Source organism: Hippocampus zosterae, chromosome 10, assembly GCF_025434085.1.
Source record: "Hippocampus zosterae strain Florida chromosome 10, ASM2543408v3, whole genome shotgun sequence".
NCBI classification, from domain to species: domain Eukaryota; kingdom Metazoa; phylum Chordata; class Actinopteri; order Syngnathiformes; family Syngnathidae; genus Hippocampus; species Hippocampus zosterae.
The window spans coordinates 8,571,557-8,589,564 of NC_067460.1; the positions used below are offsets into that span (position 1 = coordinate 8,571,557).

Sequence of the window (18,008 nt, forward strand, 5' to 3'; positions counted from 1 at the left end):
CGTGATAAGGGTTATGACATAGTAATTCGTTGTATGAATATAAAAGCAATTCGTAGGTCAGTCCTCGCTCTTACGAAAAGATAAGTATTCAAAGAAACTACACAGAAGCTGTCCAAAAAGGCATCACGACTCCGGAAGCAAAACTAGATTGAACGTCCACTGTTCCTTGATAATTTGTGTGTACAAATGCGATGTACTTACAGTCTGTGTACTTTTTCGATGTTTTTTTTTTGTTTGTTTGGTTTTTCATACCGAGAGGATGGGAGTAGGAATATTAACATTCTAGCAGTTGTGTACGGAAAGCTGAAATATTGTCACGATCTAAAGGTCAGCCAATCAGGTGAGCCGAAACTAAGCGCTGCGGTGATCCGGTCTAATATGACAAGTGCGGACGGCTGGACCTGAACTCAGTTTACATTTTTTGGTCCGTATTCCCAAAACTAACCTCTTTTAAGATTCATAATCATTGAGTCGCATGTCACGAGACTATTTGCCACCCAGGAGTAATCACTTGTTATGGCGGGACGGGTTATGAACAGGAGGAGAATCGTTCCCGTGTGCGCTCATTTTTGTATATCCTTTAGTGATGTGCTTGTGGCTGGATGAGCAGCGTGTGACCGATCTGTCTTCACCGCAGGCTGGACGATAGCTATCGGCTGAGCCCGGAGCAGCGCAGTACTATCTGTGACTGTAAAACGGGTGTTCGGGTGCAAATAAGCCCTCTACAACGTGCCTCACACTTTCCTGTTGAATTGAGACACAACCGGCCTTCACGGTGGAAACGAGAAGAAGAGCAAAGGTAGTGTTGACATGAAAATAGCTTGCCATGTAAATACAGTTTTCTTATTTGATAGATACCCCCCCCCCCCCACACACACTTCATTGTATTTTTTTAATTAAGTTGGGCTACTCTCTAAGCGATCGTTAACTTTGGCTTGCACAGCAATCAAATAATACATGTTGGGCGTGTGTTTACTGCACTTCAGATGAATGCTGTGCGTGGGGGAACAGTCACATGGCGCCCCCAGCCATGGCAAGATGGGGATGGAGGAGGAGGGGAGCCTCTCTCAGACAGTGACTCAGAGGAGGAGGACTTTCCAGATGACAGCACCACTCCGCTGGGAGACTACGTCACTATTGGTGAGGCAGGCTCAAATAAAGAGGGGGTACCCTTCAAGGACATGACTTGCAGACAAGTCAGTTTAACTCCTTTCCTTCCATGACCTCCCTTGTCATCTGCTCAGTGTGGTTCTTACATCACTCTGTTTTTCTTCATGCATACTCAGGACTGAAGCAGCTCCTGGAAGCTCAGCAGCTGTGTGATGTCACCCTGCTTGTCGAGGGAAAGAAATTCCTATGTCACAGGTACAACTGCAACATTCGACAACTCATACGTTGGTTGTCATGTACTCAGATATACACTAAAATGACTAGGCAATTATGATTAACGTACTTCCAAGATAGGGCCAAGATAAATTTGTACTCCAGGCCCAAGTTGGCTCCTACTGTTTACTGGCAACCGGCCCTGATTCTCACTCAAAGTCAGAAGATAATGCTTCTCCGGTGTTTATAGTGACCAGTGGGGGCTCATTACTCCCATAAATGTAACTGAAGGGCCCATTCGTTTGCCGGTGACAAACCTGAATCTGTACGTAACTTAGAACGCCCCCTAGTCCATCCCTACCGTACGGTAATGCAGTCGTGAAGTCAGAATTACAGCAAATATTTGCATGAAAAACACTCTTAGGCCATAAATATAAAACAACCAAAGGAAAAGCAGTAAGCGCGGCGTTCATAATTTCAAAACATTGAGGGTACTGCCATACACTTTTTTGTGCTTTCATGCAGTACAGGCCAATCAGAGTATTACAAATACACTTTGAGATAAGATGGCCGACAAGCAGTTATTGTGCACGTGTATGGGCCTCGTATGCCATTTTTGCCATGTTTTTGCAGCTCCATGTGATTGGCTATTAAAAGGGTTTTCATATGTCCACAACTTTCCTCTTTGGCCTGTTCAGGGTGCTTCTCGCAGCTGTAAGCCCGTACTTCAGGGCCATGTTCACCAGTCCTCTGGTGGAGTCTCGCCTCACCGAGATTCGGCTGGAGGAAGTGACACCATCTGTCATGGAGACTGTCATCCAGTTTGTGTACTCCGGGGAGGCAGGGCTGTCTCTGGAAACCGCCGAGGATCTATTTGTGGCCGCCAATCGCCTTCAGGTTATGCCACTGCAAGACCTGTGCTCCAGGTGAAGTCATATCTGTGGTTTGATGTTGTCAGTGGTTGATCCTTGTTGGAGGTACCCCTGACAGCATTATGCCTGTATTCACTGAACCCTTCATTATTGGAAAAGTATAATAATAATCTTCATTCCTATGCCTACCGTCTTTGAAAATAATGGACTGTATGCTTACACCATTACTGTATTTGGGGTGTGACGGTTGCTTATTTGCGGTCGCTAGGCTAAGGCAGAGCGAAAACAATGACAGCGTCAAACTAAAAATATATTTACTGTGTTTCTTCCACTTATCCAAATATCGTCACCATACGGTATCTGATTTAATGAGCCATCCACGGTTTTGCAGTCCGCTTGCGCAGCTTTTTGGAGATGCGCAATAGAGTTCTTTCAATAGGATAGAAAGCCTTTATTGTCACTGTATGGTGCGCAATGCACATGCAGCAAAGTTGATGGTTTGAAAATAATAATTACAACCTATTAACTGCCGCAATGTCATGTCACCAATTCTTTGTTGCACTTATACATTGTCTCAGAATGTATTCATTTTCGATCTCCGTTAACGGCTCACTGCTCAATGTGTTCAAATAAAAGGTTGAGTTGACTCAGTGAACCTATCAGCCGGCTCACCACAGAGACGACTGGATACCTTTGCCTTCAAAAAGTCGCGACTTATATTTTGAAATGCACAATAACCGGATTATTTAACAGAAACTACAGCACAAGCCCACAATATCTCAAATGTCACGAATGATGTTATTTTTCCCAAGCGGGCATCCCAGTAGCTTGAAACAAGCAAAAACCAAACACGCCTTTCCACCGGAAATGCTGAATGAGTTGCTGTGCATTTGGTACATTGTTTGCAAAGATCCATTGTCACAAACAATATGAGTAGCTCAAAGGCCGTCTCCGATTTGGTGACGCCAAAAGGATGAGCGCTTTGTTGTTTCGGAAGAGTTGAAACAAATGGTACAAGTGGAGTGAACTAATTTATTTCCCTTTGGAATGTTTTTCCTCCAGGTTTCTATTTGAGCACTTGTCAGTGGACAACTGTCTGGGGATGTATTCCCTAGCTCGATCTCACCACGACCAGGTGTTGCTCCGTGCCTCCCTGCGACTGGTGGCCCAACACTTCCCACGTGTGTCCCGTCATAAAGACTTCCTTCTCCTTGATCACAGCACCCTCGGTAGCCTCCTGAGTTCGGACCGTTTGGGAGTAGATTCCGAGGCGGAGGTGTACGATGCAGCAAGGCGCTGGGCTGAGCACCAACCGTTGGATCGCTACGCCCACATGCCAGCGCTACTTCACCACCTGCGTCCGGGACTGCTGTCGCAGGAGGAGAGTCGAAGACTGAGCCAGGAGTTGGGCCTCGCCGCAGCCGGGGAGGGCCTGGGAGGGCCTCTGCGTCCAAGGGAAGGAATGTTTGAGAAAAAGATTGTTTGCGTGGATCTGACACCGAGGGAAGATGAGAGATTACTCGCACGAGACTACACCGTGGACTGCTTCGACCCGAGAACGGGGAAATGGGAGAAGCTGGCAGCGTTGGGCTCACTCGTAAGTCCTGGCTGCACGGCTGTGGGCGAAAGGCTGTTTGTAGCAGGTGGAATTCTAGGGACCGGCTCAGTGTCTTCAGCTGTGCACGAATACGACGCTGTGCTGGACCGCTGGACAGAACGCCCTTCCATGGGCCTACCCCGGTGTATGCTGGGCCTGCTGAGCTGCGGCGAGTCCCTCTACGCCTTGGGGGGAAGCAATCGCTCGGCACTACTGGACTCCAGTGAGACCCTGGAGCTGACGACACTGAAGTGGGCAGCGGGTCCTCGGTTACCCCTCCCCCTGCGCGCCTTCGCCTGCGCAGCTCTGCGGGGACGACTCTACCTTTTAGGCGGGACCACACTTGAACAGAACCGCGCTGTGGTCCACTCAGGTGTACTTATTTATCACACACTTACAGACTGCTGGACTCGAGTGGCTCTGGACTCTGGCGCTACCTGCCTTGCTGGAGGTGTAGCAGTGCGAGGAGGAGTCTGTGCCATCGGCGGATACATCAGGGACACCACTAAGTTCCTCGATGGAAACTACACCAATCTGGAGACATTGGACGCAACTGGCCGCGTGCTGTTTTTCAGGGAGGGCCGGGCGTTCGGCGTGGAGCGAGAGGTGACCGGCGGAGGGGTAACGGTCTCTGCAGAGCAGCGCGCAGGCGCAGGTGGGGGCAGCGATAGAGCACCGAGCCCTGTGATTTTCCCCGGCTTGCCGCGGAGGATTGCCGCCGGGGGCGTAGCCAGGTGGAAACGGAGGATTTATGTTTTGGGCGGAGAAAACGGCTCCCGGTTCTATGACAGTGTGTACTGTTGGAAGCCCGGCTGGCGCAGCTGGGTGCAGAGACGTGAGAAACTCCCCGGAGACACGGGAGGGGTCAGTCAATTTGGGTGTACCACCCTTAAGTTCCCTAAGAAACACATCCTGTCCAGACTGAGACGAGCCAAAGAAAACTGCGTTGTGCATGAGTAGCTTGACGGGAACCGCTCGCAACTCAAGATAAGGTGACGGCTTCAACTTGGTCACCATTTCACAAAAAGTCGAATTGCAACCGCACCGTATAGATCGTAGAAACCGATGATGGGGCTAAAAGGGTCAATGGGCCTAAATGTACTTTTATCACCTTACACTGAAATCCTGACATTGGTTTTATTGTTTTGAATTCATCTAGTGTTGAGCGTCTAGCATTTAACACAGCTCTGTTGCAAGACAAAATACTTGAGTTGTTCTGTAATTTTAAGGCATTTTTAAGAAACCTGAACAAATGGTTTTATGACTATGATTGTTTCTACTATTCTCTGTTCAGTATTTACTTTTGATTGATTTGAAGTTCTTTTGAACCATGTCTATGCGGTTCAGCTGACAACAAGCAAGTCCTGCGCAGGCTCCACAAGCAAATGACACGAACGCAATTGTTTTATTTATTGGTTGCAAAACTCAAAACCAGTCACTCCAGAGTGGCACAAGCTGTGATGATTATGTGAATCCTGTTAAATATTTTGATATGTGAATTTAACAGCAACTGTCCAGGTAGATGCACAACCAGTCGGCCAATTCGGATATGTGGTCATTTAGTTCAACGAAACTAATCACATTACCTGACTTGATTACTGCCTCTTAAGCCAATGCATCCCTAAATAGAGCCTGCTGAACATAATGAAGAAAATCTAAAATCTCAACAAGCAAACACCTCGAAAGGCTGTTTTCTCATTTACGGTGTTCGTGAGCCCCCGTTACGCTCTTAGTTTATGTAGATGTTCCGATTGATTTGGAAATTGCTGTTGGATAGTAGGGGTCTCAAACTCCAGTTCTCGACGGCCGCTGTCCTCGCATGTTTTAGATGGTTCCCGCCGACACCCGAGTCAAATGATCAGGATCATTTTCAACGTCCCGTCGAACTTGCCGGTGAACTGATTATTTGAATCGGGTGTGCTGCAGCAGGGAAAGATGGAAAACATGCAGGAACGTGGCCCCCGGGTCCGGAGTTTGATACCCCTGAACTAAGGCATCTTATATGTGTTTCGTTTCAGGGATTGGACTTGTGAATGAATGTAAAAAGGTTGTAGAACCTCAAAAATCTACAACATTGCACCTTATTTGTAATTTTTTTTTAGTTTTCTCAAGCTATCATCCAGTCAATCTAAGAAAGTTCCACAGACCTTCTACTAAATTAATTTCAGTGAAGCACAAAATTATACATTGGCCAACTTTTTAGTTAGTTGATAGTTCACTTAGCGGGAAGTAACCCAAGAAATTTGAATGCTCGGTTGCCAGAGGTGATGGAATGGTGCAAATGTTATGTTTGCTCAAAATGGATAATTTTGTCACTATGTCCTGTCTTGGCAGAGGATAACCATTCATCCAATAAAAAGTGCAATACTTCTCTAGCGTCACTCAAAAGTGCATTGTTTTTTGGGGGGTCGAATATGGATTACACAGTTTCAATTATTTGAAGAGTACTTATGTTAAAGCTGAAGCTTGAATTCATGCGCGGAAAACGCACTGATGAAGTTCAAGATTTTGCCTCTATTGTATTCATTGAGTTGCAGTGTAATTTGCATGTTTCAACTCATTTAAAGAGACTAGGCTTATTCTAAAAATAAATCAAAGGCAATCTCGTTTAGAGCTTAAACTTGTGCAAAATTGTCTTGCCACAATGGATTTGTATATTCAAACGTTTTTTTTCCTGTGTGTCATTGTTATGTATGTGGAAAATTAGGGGCTTTCCTGTTCTAAAGTGGTAAATCTGCTCAACACCAGCTCTTTACACTTTACACATGCTCCATCCTTCCGTGAAGTCGTTTTTCTGCCATCAGTTCCAGTTAGTTTTTTTTTTTAACTGCAATACAAATTAAACTTTGTTCGTTCTATGTGTTGATTGTTGATTAAGTGCTTTATGAAATAAGAGAGGTAAAATGAAGCGCATGACTATTCTGATGGGTTGTGCTGCATCATCTTCACCACAGGTATCCTGCATGGCATCCTGTTTTGTATTAGATGGAGGTTGTGCCGGTACAAAAACTACCACAGCTAAGCATTCCACACCACGTGTCTATCAACAAGGGCAATGGGTTTTAGAAATGATAACAATGTCTGTACATGGGCAACATGAGCAGCTGGTTTCAGTTTATTCTATTCAAATGGTGTCCAAAATGAATTCTGACAAATCTAGGACTCTATGATGCTCCTGTTGACAATATCATCTTTAAAATGTTACAAATGATAAAACCTTCTCATTCTATTCCTGCACCTTGTTAAATATAATGCACAAATTAAGCTGGTTCTACATTTGCAACCACGGAGTCCTGTGTAAGATTGGTGTATTTACATTTATATTACAGTTCTGGTAGACATTGATTCAACGACATTCATTGCGTCAGCCAGTTTTTTCTTCACAATTTTAGTCCTGACTTGATGACAATTAAACCATTCATCCGATCCAACCGTAATTCTATGCCTGTCGTCAGTACTTCAGTCTTTCTTTCCACACATGAAACACCACAGAAACCATGTCAATGTTGGATTTCCAGTTTTAATCATCACCTCTTTTACATTTATGCCAATATTTCCCATTAGAGTTGATCATATCTGGAACCAACGGATATCTCCCATGACGATCAAACCATTGTCCCACCTTCATGCAGAGTTTCAGCAACACGATAATGTCAGGTTGTTGGGATGTGGTGGTCAAAAAGCAGGGGAGAAAGCTGAAGGAAGAGAGGACTTTTTAATTTAATTTTATGAAGCGTCTATTAAACCCCTTTAAAAAAGGTGTGTGTGTGTGTGTTACGGTGCAACACCTAATATTTTTGACCATCTGTGAGGTATCTGATGCCTCCTGCAGGGGAATTGGAGGTAAGGGGGGGGGGGGGGATTTAAGGCTGGAGGTTGTTGGAAAGTTTCTATGTTCTGTGTTGGTTGGTTTAACATAAGAGCAATGTGGCCAATGGCCAACACTACCCTCTGCCCAGTTGGAGGACGGAGAAGGAAAAAGTGAGATGGACAAGTTAAACAATGATGCGTAAAACACAAAAACATTCTTTTGTGATTTGGGAAAGAGGACCAGTTGATAATGAGCAAAGTCCTGTAGGACAACAGGACAGCAAACATTCTTGTACACCCAAAAAAAGACAATCCCCATTTAAAAAAGGCAAACAAGCAAGTCAGTCAATCATAAAAAGCGACATTTCTTTTTTTTGTCTTAATCCCACTGATCTTAATCTGTACATTGTATCTCCCAGAATTAGTCCTTTGTTTCTCCTGTTGACGGCTGGTCAACTAAAGTAGGTTCAGAATCGGGGGGGGGGGGGCTGATAAAGTATATGAGACTGTATCAACTAATGGTATGTCATTTCCAGAAATAACATCAGTGACACAGCCAATGGGGTTTCAGCAGCATTATCAGGGGGACTGATCGACAATAAATACAGCACATTCAGAGAAATAGAAATGCATGGTGCATGCCAGAGCCCATATGGTGGAATATCAAGTTTGCCGCATACAATCACATTTCTTTAGCAACGCTGGACATTCCACACTGAATGGTTTGGCATGGTGGGTTCAGTACAGTTAGTTTATGAAATCGGCTGCGCTGAACCCAATCAGCGTGTGGAAGTTGGTGGTCTAACACAGAACGGAGACAAAAGTCTTGGGACAAAAACCAGGCTCTAGGGCATTACATTTCTATTTGTCACTTAATGCTAATCTCAATCAAATACACTGCAAACTTGTCACAGGAACTTTCTGACGACCTCCAATGCACGGAGTTGAGCAGTAATCCTGACACGCGAGAGGCATTGGAACAGGGCAAACAGACAGCAGCAAAAAGAGACCCCAAAACTGGTAGGGAGGCACATCTGATAATGTGCCACTCTGTAGTACAGTGAGGAGAGAAATTCTGTAGGACTTGGGTGGGGTGGGGGGGGGGGGGCATGGTGTGGCACACCTCTTTTTGTTCCTTCTTTGCCACTCAACCATGTTGAGAGCAACAAGATATGAGGTGGAATGAACGTCCTGGAGTGATTATTTCTCTCTTTTCACCTTTTTCATGCTCATCCTTGGAGTAGAAATGACGCGGGGTAAGCAGAAGAAATGAGAGGCAAAAATGTTGACTCTTCTACCTGGCCTCTTCCCGTCTGACCTCTCTCTTGAATCGGACGGGCTGAGAGCCATCAACAGGCTGCTGGACCCAGTTATTATCGTGAAGTCCGACACGACATCCTGGCGTGTCCTTGTCCGTACGTCGGCAACACATCCAGTAAGAACGTCCATAAGGCAGGTCATGGTGGTAAGGTTTAGGGTGCCATCGGCACAGTGAAACATCCCCACGCTCATACTGGCGTTTACACTGCTTGCAGGGGTCATCTCGATAAAGGGGGTCTTGATTCCAGCGAGAGTCCACAGCTCGCACTCCGTAGGTCTCGATCAGCACCTTGAAGTAGTGGCAGGTGCACTTGAGGGCTGCCAAGGAGCGGGTAGGAAGGTAACTGAAGATATTGACCATGATGTGGTCAGGGAGCAGCAGCATATACTGGCGAGGTTCCAGCAAGCGCTGAATCTGAAAGCGGATCTCCAGAAAATCATGGGAGACGTGGCGATAGAGGCGACACAGCGATGGGTCTGAACAATCTTCCCCAACACTGGCTCGAGGAGAGTCCGGTCGAGGTGCGCGCTCTCCTGAGCACGGAACTCCTGCTCCTGGGCTGCTGCTGTTGGCACAGTCCAGAGAGCATAATCCCGAAACCCTGCCAGAAGCCGTTGCATTTGATTCCTCCTCTGCCACTCGTGGCGATGGAAAGAAAAAGAGCTGTCCTGGAGGAGGATCCTCTGATGAGTGGTCGGTGGAGCCAACCGTTCCTCCCCCACCAGACATAGCAAAACACACAGTCTCCTCCTGAACATTTTCTGTACTGTCCTTGCCATAAAACACACATTGGTCCACAGCCCCCGTCACCACGACTTCCACGTGAAATCCCGTCACTCGCTCCCGACCCACCCCAAGAGATATTTTCTCCCCAGAAGAAGGTTCCTGGGATGTTTCCGGGCTGCCACAGGTCTGCCTGTCATAGTGATGAAGGTCTCCATCTGGTTTAGGCGCAGGAGTCGTGGCGGCAAGCAGTAGGCTGCTGGGGTCTCTTGAAGAGGGGCTGACAAGCTGGTAGAGGTCACAGGTAATTTTCTCCTTCGATCTGGCTGCCGCCTGGCTACTCCCGCCTGCGCAACTCATAAACATACAGCGTGACCGGCCTGCCGGCTCCAGCTGAGAACAAGGGTCCAGATTTGACACTCTGAAAGCTATCCTCACCTCCCCTTGGCTGTGCTTTGGGGGCGGCGGAGGAGCTACATGACTGGGCTCCGCTCCTCCTCTCAGCTCCCTGTCTCGATGAGAAAAGCCAATAGCTGAACCGGCGCCCATATGGAGGCGATTCTCCAGATTCTGAGACTCAAAGTGCGCGATGGCCTGTGCAACCCGGCATGACTCTTGCTGTTCCTCCAGCTCCTGGTCCGTCTGAATGGGAGCGGATAATTCCTTGACTTCTTTGGAAGATTGGCCTTTCGAATTGTCAGACATGAAGGACAAACGCGAGGGCTCCGATTCCGTTTCCCGGAGTAATGTGTGCTGGTGAGGGGTAAAGCCCTGCTCTTGACTGGAAATGGAGGGCTGGTGCTGGTTTCCGTGTACAGCCACAATGTTCCGGAGGGCCATGGCTGTCCTTTGTTCAACCAAGGCAACCATCTGAGCCACTGACAGCAGGTCGGTCTCAGTCGCCCCATCGATTGCTGGTTGATCAGGGCTTGCAGGGAGTGCTTTGGGTGTTTCAGAGGAGCCGTGGATGAGGTGCGTTTCAGAGGCAAGTGTACGGTTTGGTGGGTCATAGGATGAGCATCTTCTTCGCCTTTTTGCTTTACTACAGTCAGTTGCCCAGTTGCCTTTAACCTGTGGTGGAAAAAAGAAGAACGAGAGGTACTTGGAAAAACATCTTGAACTCAACACACATTTTTGGTTTCTCGTCTTACCTTCATGGCGCTGGGTCGGGGTTGGCCTGCCCCACTAAACTGATGTGCCACAAAGAAGGCAATCTTCTCCTTAGTGTTTCCTGGTTTAATGACATACCAGGTGTCCAGCAGCACTCGACCATCTTCCATTTGAGTCCCAGAAGAAGGGAGCGGTGAAGGAGAGGATGTGGGCATTGCGGGCTGACTTTGAATCTGGGAGCCAGAGTTAAGTTCAGGTTCAGGTGGTGTGTTCTCAGAGCCCACATCCTCCACTTTTACATTGTTTTCTTGCACACCCACGAGAATTCCTCCATCTTCTACGCCATCTCCGGCCCTCCTCGCACCAGGAGGGGGATCACCCTTGCAGAGGGAGGAAGACCCTGCCCCACCTACGGCTATAACATTGCCCCCTGCGCCAGGACTCCTGGCTTTGTTCTGAGAGTAGGTGCCAAAGGGGCGTGGGCACCACAGACGGATGTGAGAGAAGGTGTCTCGGTCCATCAGGATGCGGACCTCTGGAACATGCCAGCAGCTATGCTGGCCTGCAGGGACCCACAACCAGCGCGCTCATGGTCAGAGTCCTATCTCAGTGCTGCCCTGTGGGGAACTGTTTGCCACAGAGCTTCCCTTAGATCAAGCATGCAACCTGGATTAAGAGGACAGTGAGAAGAGGGAGAATGAAGTTGTAAGGAAACAGAAAGCATAATGATTTAAATCATTAATATTTCGACAGGTGCGAACCTCATTAATATAGGTTCGAAGCGAATCACATTCGATACATTGTCATTTTTCTCAAGCATAAAAGACACTGGACAAAAGTAAACTACTGTATTTTCCGGACTACAAGTCACAGTTTTTTTCATAGTTTGGCATGGGGTGCGACTTATACTCCGGAGCGACTTATGTGTGAAATTATTAACACATGATTATGTCATTTCAGGTGTTATTTTCACATTAAACCACAAGAGGGCGCTCCCGACCTGTGTTGATAAATCGACGACGAGTCTGACGTAGGCGACGTCTAACTCGTCTCCCTCCCGAGTTGGGGGAGTTGTTTAAAAGTGACACAACGAATTAAGATTTCATTGGATTTAGTGATTTGGAGTGAAAGTGATAGTTTGGTAAACTTGTTAGCATGTTCTTTATGCTAGAGTTATCTGAATATCTCTTAATATGTTACGTCGTGACTGACTTTACCAGGCATGTCAGTCATGTAACGTTTGTACACAGTACATTTATTCAGCCTGTTGTTTATTTTAAATTGCCTTTCAAGATGACATGTATGTTTTTGGTGTAGGATTTTAAAAATGCGACTTATACTCCAGTGTGACTGTTTTTTTCCTTCTTAATTATGCATTTTTTGCCTGGTGCGATTTATAATCGGGAGCGACGCATAATCCGAAAAATACGGTACCTTCAAAATGAATACGCGCTTCATGACAAATGCCCAGCATCTAACTAAAATGAAGCTCCATACAGCAAATCACATCCTCTCCCTGTGCCTCGCCCGTCAAAATCAAATAAAGAGATTCCATTTCAGGTTTGGCGTCTGTATCAAACAGATTAGATGCAACATAATGGTCCGTCCTCTGCTGAATCTTTGTGGATCAAATAGGACTGCTTAACGCAAAGCAACATAAGGAGCATGCAGGCATTTGCTGAACCGATTTTCAGCAAAGAATCGAAGGGGGTGGGGTAGCGGTAAAACTGCTACAGTCTTCTTGTCCTGTCCCCTTGATTCTGACGATGCTCCAGGGCAAGTGCAACCAAAATGCTTTTGCTTCCGCAGTAATGCCAGCTTTTGGGGTCGTAAAGTATGCACAGGCGCACTTAAAAGGGCAAAGAGGTATTACAGCAATGAGTTTGGCTCACTGCAAAAGGCTTTCTATGCTGCTAAAAACAGCTTCAAGCCACATATACTGTATAGCTCATCCAGCAACCTCAGGTACTCTTTAGGACAAACCAAAACAAGACAATTAGAACACTGACTACACCCTTGAAACAGACTTGACAGATGTGCGAGTAACATATTGACCAAAGATGTTAAAAACTGGGGGAAAGAAAATGTACACTAATCTAACTTGTCATGTCTGTGCAATGTTCTCCACATGTGCAGGTCCAAACATGCAACGACTTCAGTGAGACTGTCATAAAAGAGCAACTATGCCCCTTTCATTAGCTTGTGCTCGTACAGCTGATTTCAATGTCTTTAGTCTACATGGAAGATATGAGAGCAACTATTAAATCTCTAGTACAGCTTGGCAATAGAGCTGCCGCTGTTGAGTGTTTAGGTATTCCTATTTTCTATCGAATAAACCGGCTATTCGGATTTATTAAAAAAAGACAAGAATAAAGAATTGTGACAAGGTGTAGAGCAAAATCTGTGTTAATTTAGGTTGGAACGTAATACTTTATTAACCCTCTGCAGTAAGTTAAGGATTTCTTTCGCCAACATAACGAATGAACAGATTTTTGCTGTCTGATAAGAATTGTGTAGATACTTTTATAAGCTTTTAAATTAGCTCCAGAGTAAGGGGATGCGGCATTAAAAACATAATGATAGAGGTCATGCGCTGTAAACTCCAGTAAAGTCGACGATTTGATTAAAACAGTGAACACAGCAGGCAGCAGTTGAAGTGTTGGATGTAATGGCTAGTTGGGCAAAAATAACATACAGTCGCTAAGTTACTCCATTTTCCATCCACTTCTATTTGGAAGTCTATTTATCTTTTGCCGCACGTCACTTTGCACTGACCAAGTGATGTAGCTGCAACAGGTCAATAAGGCTCGTGTCTGAAAAAGGACACGTCTCCAAGGCTTGAAATAAGCTGTTTTGCGTTAAAGTATGAGAGTCGCAATTCACATTTTGGGCCTCGAACAAACAAATTAAAATGCAAAACTGTGAATGAGCCAACACCAACGTTATAGAAATCACTAAAAGCGACTCATTACACTGCTAATGTCATGAATGTTCCGATTTTTTTTTTTTAAGTCATGAAGTGTCCATCGCTACCTAGCACTTGTATTCCCTCCACTCCCTCCTTTTGGGAATCGGAAGGCAGGCAGGCAGGCCTTCCGATTGGTGGGTCCCTCATGTCCAATAGGGGAATGAGCCCGACTGACGTGGGCAAGTCTGTAATTGCACTGAACTTAAGCACATCACTTCAATGTACCTATGAAATGTGTGAAAGTTGTGCAATTCACATTCGTCCTTGTGACTACTACCTGCCGTCTACAGCAATGCCTGAGCGGCTAATCACACTTTCAGAATCAGAATCATTTTTACTGGCCAAGTATGTAGAACACACAAGGAATTTGTCTCCGGTAGTACAGGCTACACTAGTACTGTATCTCAACTCAATGCAACTATATTTATAGAGCACTTTATCATAAACAGTTTTTAGGGTATGCCAGCCGGTTTGCAGCGTCAGTGGGTCAGCACAGGCTGCGGAGCCGGTCATTTGGGGCTCAAGATAGACACAATCAATGGATGCCAACCACAGATATTTGAATTCAATTTTGACGTGAGATTTCCATTTGTTTTTTTAATGAATGAATATATGGGGTAAGTCATATTAAAAGGAGGAAAAGTTTTGAAATGATTTCTTGATGTAACTTCTTACCTCACAAAAACCTAGCATTTGAAAATGGGTGTGGAAATGTCCTACTCACTCTACTTTATGTTCCACTATGCTTTCAAATGTGTTTAACAAGGTGTCGAATGTAATCAAAACTGTGCTGAAAGCATCATAGTTGTAATAAATTTCATGTCTATTTTTCCATTCACTTTGTATAGTTTAATACAAGGCTACTTGGTGAGACCCACCGAACCTGACGATCCGGACCATTGGTCCAGGCCCTTAATCAAACTGTGAAAACTATTCATGGTAGATCATTCTGCTCGTTTTCATTTGCTGTGTTACTTTAAAGACTGAACAAAACAGGAGTGACAACAATCTAATTATGTTAAAAAGTCAAAATCCTCATAAAGTGTTCATAAAAAGCACGACATATTCAATATGCCCATCAATGTTCAATATAACAAAGTGGTGAACCACAGCAGTCCGAGTACCAAGCTACATTAAACACAAGCTTCATTTGAAACACTTCCTGAAAAAGAAGGTCTGGATTTAAGCTATCTGCATCAAACTAATCCGCCAAATCCTGGCCTAGCACAAAAGCAGCCAACAAAACTTCAGAGCTGGGACCTTGGGGACATCCTTTTACCGATGTACATGTGCTCTCTGGCAAAATACACAAGCAAGAGTTTTGCTAAGTGGAAATATACAAATGTTAAATGGTTATGTGGGCTAAAATTTAAGGACATTTGAAATATGTTTTACAAGAACCTCAGCAGGAAGTCTGCTCTTTACCAAACATGGGTATTAAATGCTGGCGGCCCAGTGGTCGCCTGGTTCGAGCGTTAGCATCACAGTGCAGAGGTGCAGGGTTCGGTTTCGGCTCCAGCCTCCCTGTGTGGAGTTTGCATGTTCTCTCTGTGCCTGCGTGGGTTTTCTCCAGATACTCCAGGTTCCTCCCACATTCCAAAAAAAATGCATGGCAGGTTAATGGAAGAGCGAGTGAGAATGAGTTGATCAGAAAATGAATGGATGGATATTAAATGCGCACCGCCAACATATAGACGCTAATGAGCTGTGTGCACCATTCAGAGCAGTGGTCAGTTGTTCCTGTGCATTTGTCTTTTAAGTCCTGCCTTCCACACCAGTTTGAGTGAGAGGAGAGGAGAGGAGAGGAAAGAAGTAACATCACTCAATGTTGATGAACATAAAGTAACATACAGGTAATTGGCAATTCGTCGAGTCTGGAAAGAACTACCGTGCCCATTTTTTTGTTTGTTTTATCCAACAATAAGTCAATATAGTAATTCTCGCGACAGGCCGACACAGTGATAACATTAAAAGTTAGACTTTGATTCGTCAAACACATGAACCATTGTGGCATCTCACAGACACACTTGTATCTGTTCAAATTCAATCGGCGCACCCAGTCAGAATGTCCGACTAGGAGATTTACACATGTACACATAAATACATGCACGCACAAACACACACACAGTGTATACCGGTATACATATATGTATCCATCCATTTTCCGAATCGCTTGATCCTCACAAGGGTCGTGGGGGGTGCTGGAGCCTATCCTAGCCGTCTTCGGGCAGTAGGCAGGGGACACCCTGAATCAGTTGCCAGCCAATCACAGGGCACACAGAGACGAACAACCATCCAACAACGCCCACACTCACACCTAGGGACAATTTAGAGCGTCCAATCAGCCTGCCATGCATGAGCACCCGGAGAAAACCCACGCAGGCCCGGGGAGAACATGCAAACTCCACACAGGGAGCTGGAATCAAACCTCTGCACTGTGAAGCCGACATGCTAACCACCGGACTACCGGGCCGCCCTGTATATGTGTGCGCATATATATATATATATATACAGGTATATATATATATATATACATACATACATACACACACATATGGCGCGGTGTGGTCGACTGGTTAGCTCATCGGCCTCACAGCGCAGAGGTGACGGGTTTGATTCCGGCTGCGGCCTTCCTGTGTAGATTTTGGGTGTTCTCCCCGTGCCTGAATGGGTTTTCTCCGGGTACTCCGGTTTCCTCCCGCATTCCGAAAACATGCATGGCAGGTTAATGGAACACTCTTAATTGTCCCTCGGCCTGAGTGTGAGCGAGGATGGTTGTATGTCTAATGTTAGCCCTGCGATTGGCTAGTAACCAGTTCTGGGTGTCACCCCCTCACTGCCCGAGGACGGCTGGGGTAGGTTCCAGCACGTCTCGTGACCCTTGTGAGGGTAAGCGGATCAGAAAACGGATGGGTGGATGTGTCTTAAAACAGTCTTTAATTCGGTTTAATTGTATATGTGTTTCCGTTATACTTAGTGTCAGTGAATAAATGATGTTTTGAACGTTGTCCATAGCAGAAGGCCATATGAACGATCGTGTTTATTTAAATTACAAAATATACAATTAAATCAATCCTACGTTCAAATAAGACATAGCATATATGCTGTTATGTATTTTGGGTGAGTTTATTTGCGTACTCGTTGAGCAAGTCGTGACAATACAGTAGCACGTTACCCAATTAGCCAATTGAAGCCGATTTAGCGTCACAGAACCACGATGTGTCCATTGTTTAGGACAAACTTTCAGATCCTTATGTGTGTGATCTTTAATGGCTTCCAAAGACGAAGAAATTGTACTTTAATTGGTGTTTATTTTAGCGAGTTCGCATACGGGAGGTTAGGTAAATAGCCGACTACAGAGTTGCTAACAAGCTTGCTAACTTTATATGTTAACATATATTAATATACCTGCAAAGTGGTCAGCAAGATAAGGTGAAAAAAACACACAAACACTGGCGTCGGATTTCGTTTGCACTCTTACCTCAATAACTATGGCCTTCACAAGCAAACGTCGCGGCTCTTAAAGCGTCGATGATAAGACTTTCCTCGTAATGCTTCTTGTAGCCAAACCAGTTTGTGTAGTGAATTGCAGGTGACACGACTTTAAGTGTTCGCGTCCACGTAGCTAAGCTAGCTGCCGCTCGGGCTAACGTCGACAGCAACTACAGTACTTTCTATTGTCAATCTTCTCGAAGCGGCGGTGGCTGCTATCGAGGCTTGTCAGTTCTCTGAACACAGCCTAGCGGATTGTATACCTTGTTAGGACTCTCAGCAGCCCCTCTCCTTCTATGTATTTAGAAGTGACACAAGCGTTTACGGTATGTGTGCGTGGATACCAAAATAATCAGTGTCAAAACGACTGAAGGAGGAAGGCCATCTTGTTGACAAGCAGCTGCATAAGGCGGCCAGCCAATAGCAAACGAAAGTCGGTGGTGTGCCCATATATGGCGTGTGCACGGCTCCCCCCACTGCTTTTCGCGTCCACTCTTATGGTGCATTCGAGGAACATGGGGAGTTGATCTTTTCCGACTTTGGACTCGGAAAAGTATACCACAACGCTCCTGTCACCTGGGAGATCTGAGTTGCGAAGTTTGGGGCTTGGGGAAGGACCGAGTTCACCGACTGACTTCAATGTGACGTCGCTCGACAATGGCTATCCCATGGAGGGTGAATGGCAAAACATAATTTACAAGATTATAAACATATATTTACATTTACCAATTACTACATTAGTTATTTAAAATAACTTCAGGTAATGCAACATGATTCACACTAACTGCATAA

The 18,008-nt window shown here is 45.5% G+C and overlaps 2 protein-coding genes across 6 annotated transcripts; one reads left to right on the plus strand and one right to left on the minus strand.

The window, feature by feature from the left end:
- Positions 1-104: 104 nt before the first annotated feature.
- On the plus strand, positions 105-6,162 carry si:dkey-260j18.2 (uncharacterized protein LOC325231 homolog). 5 transcript variants are annotated; one of them, XM_052078917.1, is made up of 6 exons: positions 105-424; positions 638-799; positions 987-1,140; positions 1,287-1,365; positions 2,022-2,249; positions 3,258-6,162. In XM_052078917.1, exons 3-6 carry the CDS (start codon positions 987-989, stop codon positions 4,750-4,752), a joined length of 1,956 nt encoding a protein of 651 aa, XP_051934877.1. In that variant the 5' UTR covers positions 105-424; positions 638-799; the 3' UTR covers positions 4,753-6,162. The 5 variants fall into 5 exon arrangements, with proteins under 5 accessions (XP_051934877.1, XP_051934879.1, XP_051934878.1 ...); XM_052078919.1 differs by having other exon boundaries at positions 105-340; XM_052078918.1 differs by having other exon boundaries at positions 351-555.
- Positions 6,163-7,292: 1,130 nt separating this feature from the next.
- fbxo46 (F-box protein 46) lies at positions 7,293-17,659 on the minus strand. The gene is made up of 3 exons (XM_052078899.1): positions 17,206-17,659; positions 10,798-11,422; positions 7,293-10,717 (listed from the first exon to the last, which is right to left on the minus strand). The coding sequence occupies exons 2-3, from the start codon at positions 11,275-11,277 to the stop codon at positions 8,897-8,899; spliced, it is 2,301 nt and encodes a 766-aa protein (XP_051934859.1). The 5' UTR covers positions 11,278-11,422; positions 17,206-17,659; the 3' UTR covers positions 7,293-8,896.
- Positions 17,660-18,008: the final 349 nt, after the last annotated feature.

Excerpts from the sequence above, each read along its gene's own strand:
- fbxo46 (XM_052078899.1), bottom strand. The coding sequence starts at position 11,277 with ATGGACCGAGACACCTTCTCTCACATCCGTCTGTGGTGCCCACGCCCC. Across the intron at positions 10,718-10,797 it reads CCCGACCCAGCGCCATGAAG|GTTAAAGGCAACTGGGCAAC; the intron begins GTAAGACGAGAA and ends TTTCCACCACAG.
- si:dkey-260j18.2 (XM_052078917.1), top strand. The coding sequence starts at position 987 with ATGAATGCTGTGCGTGGGGGAACAGTCACATGGCGCCCCCAGCCATGG. Across the intron at positions 1,141-1,286 it reads GGGAGACTACGTCACTATTG|GACTGAAGCAGCTCCTGGAA; the intron begins GTGAGGCAGGCT and ends ATGCATACTCAG. Across the intron at positions 2,250-3,257 it reads CTGCAAGACCTGTGCTCCAG|GTTTCTATTTGAGCACTTGT; the intron begins GTGAAGTCATAT and ends TTTTTCCTCCAG.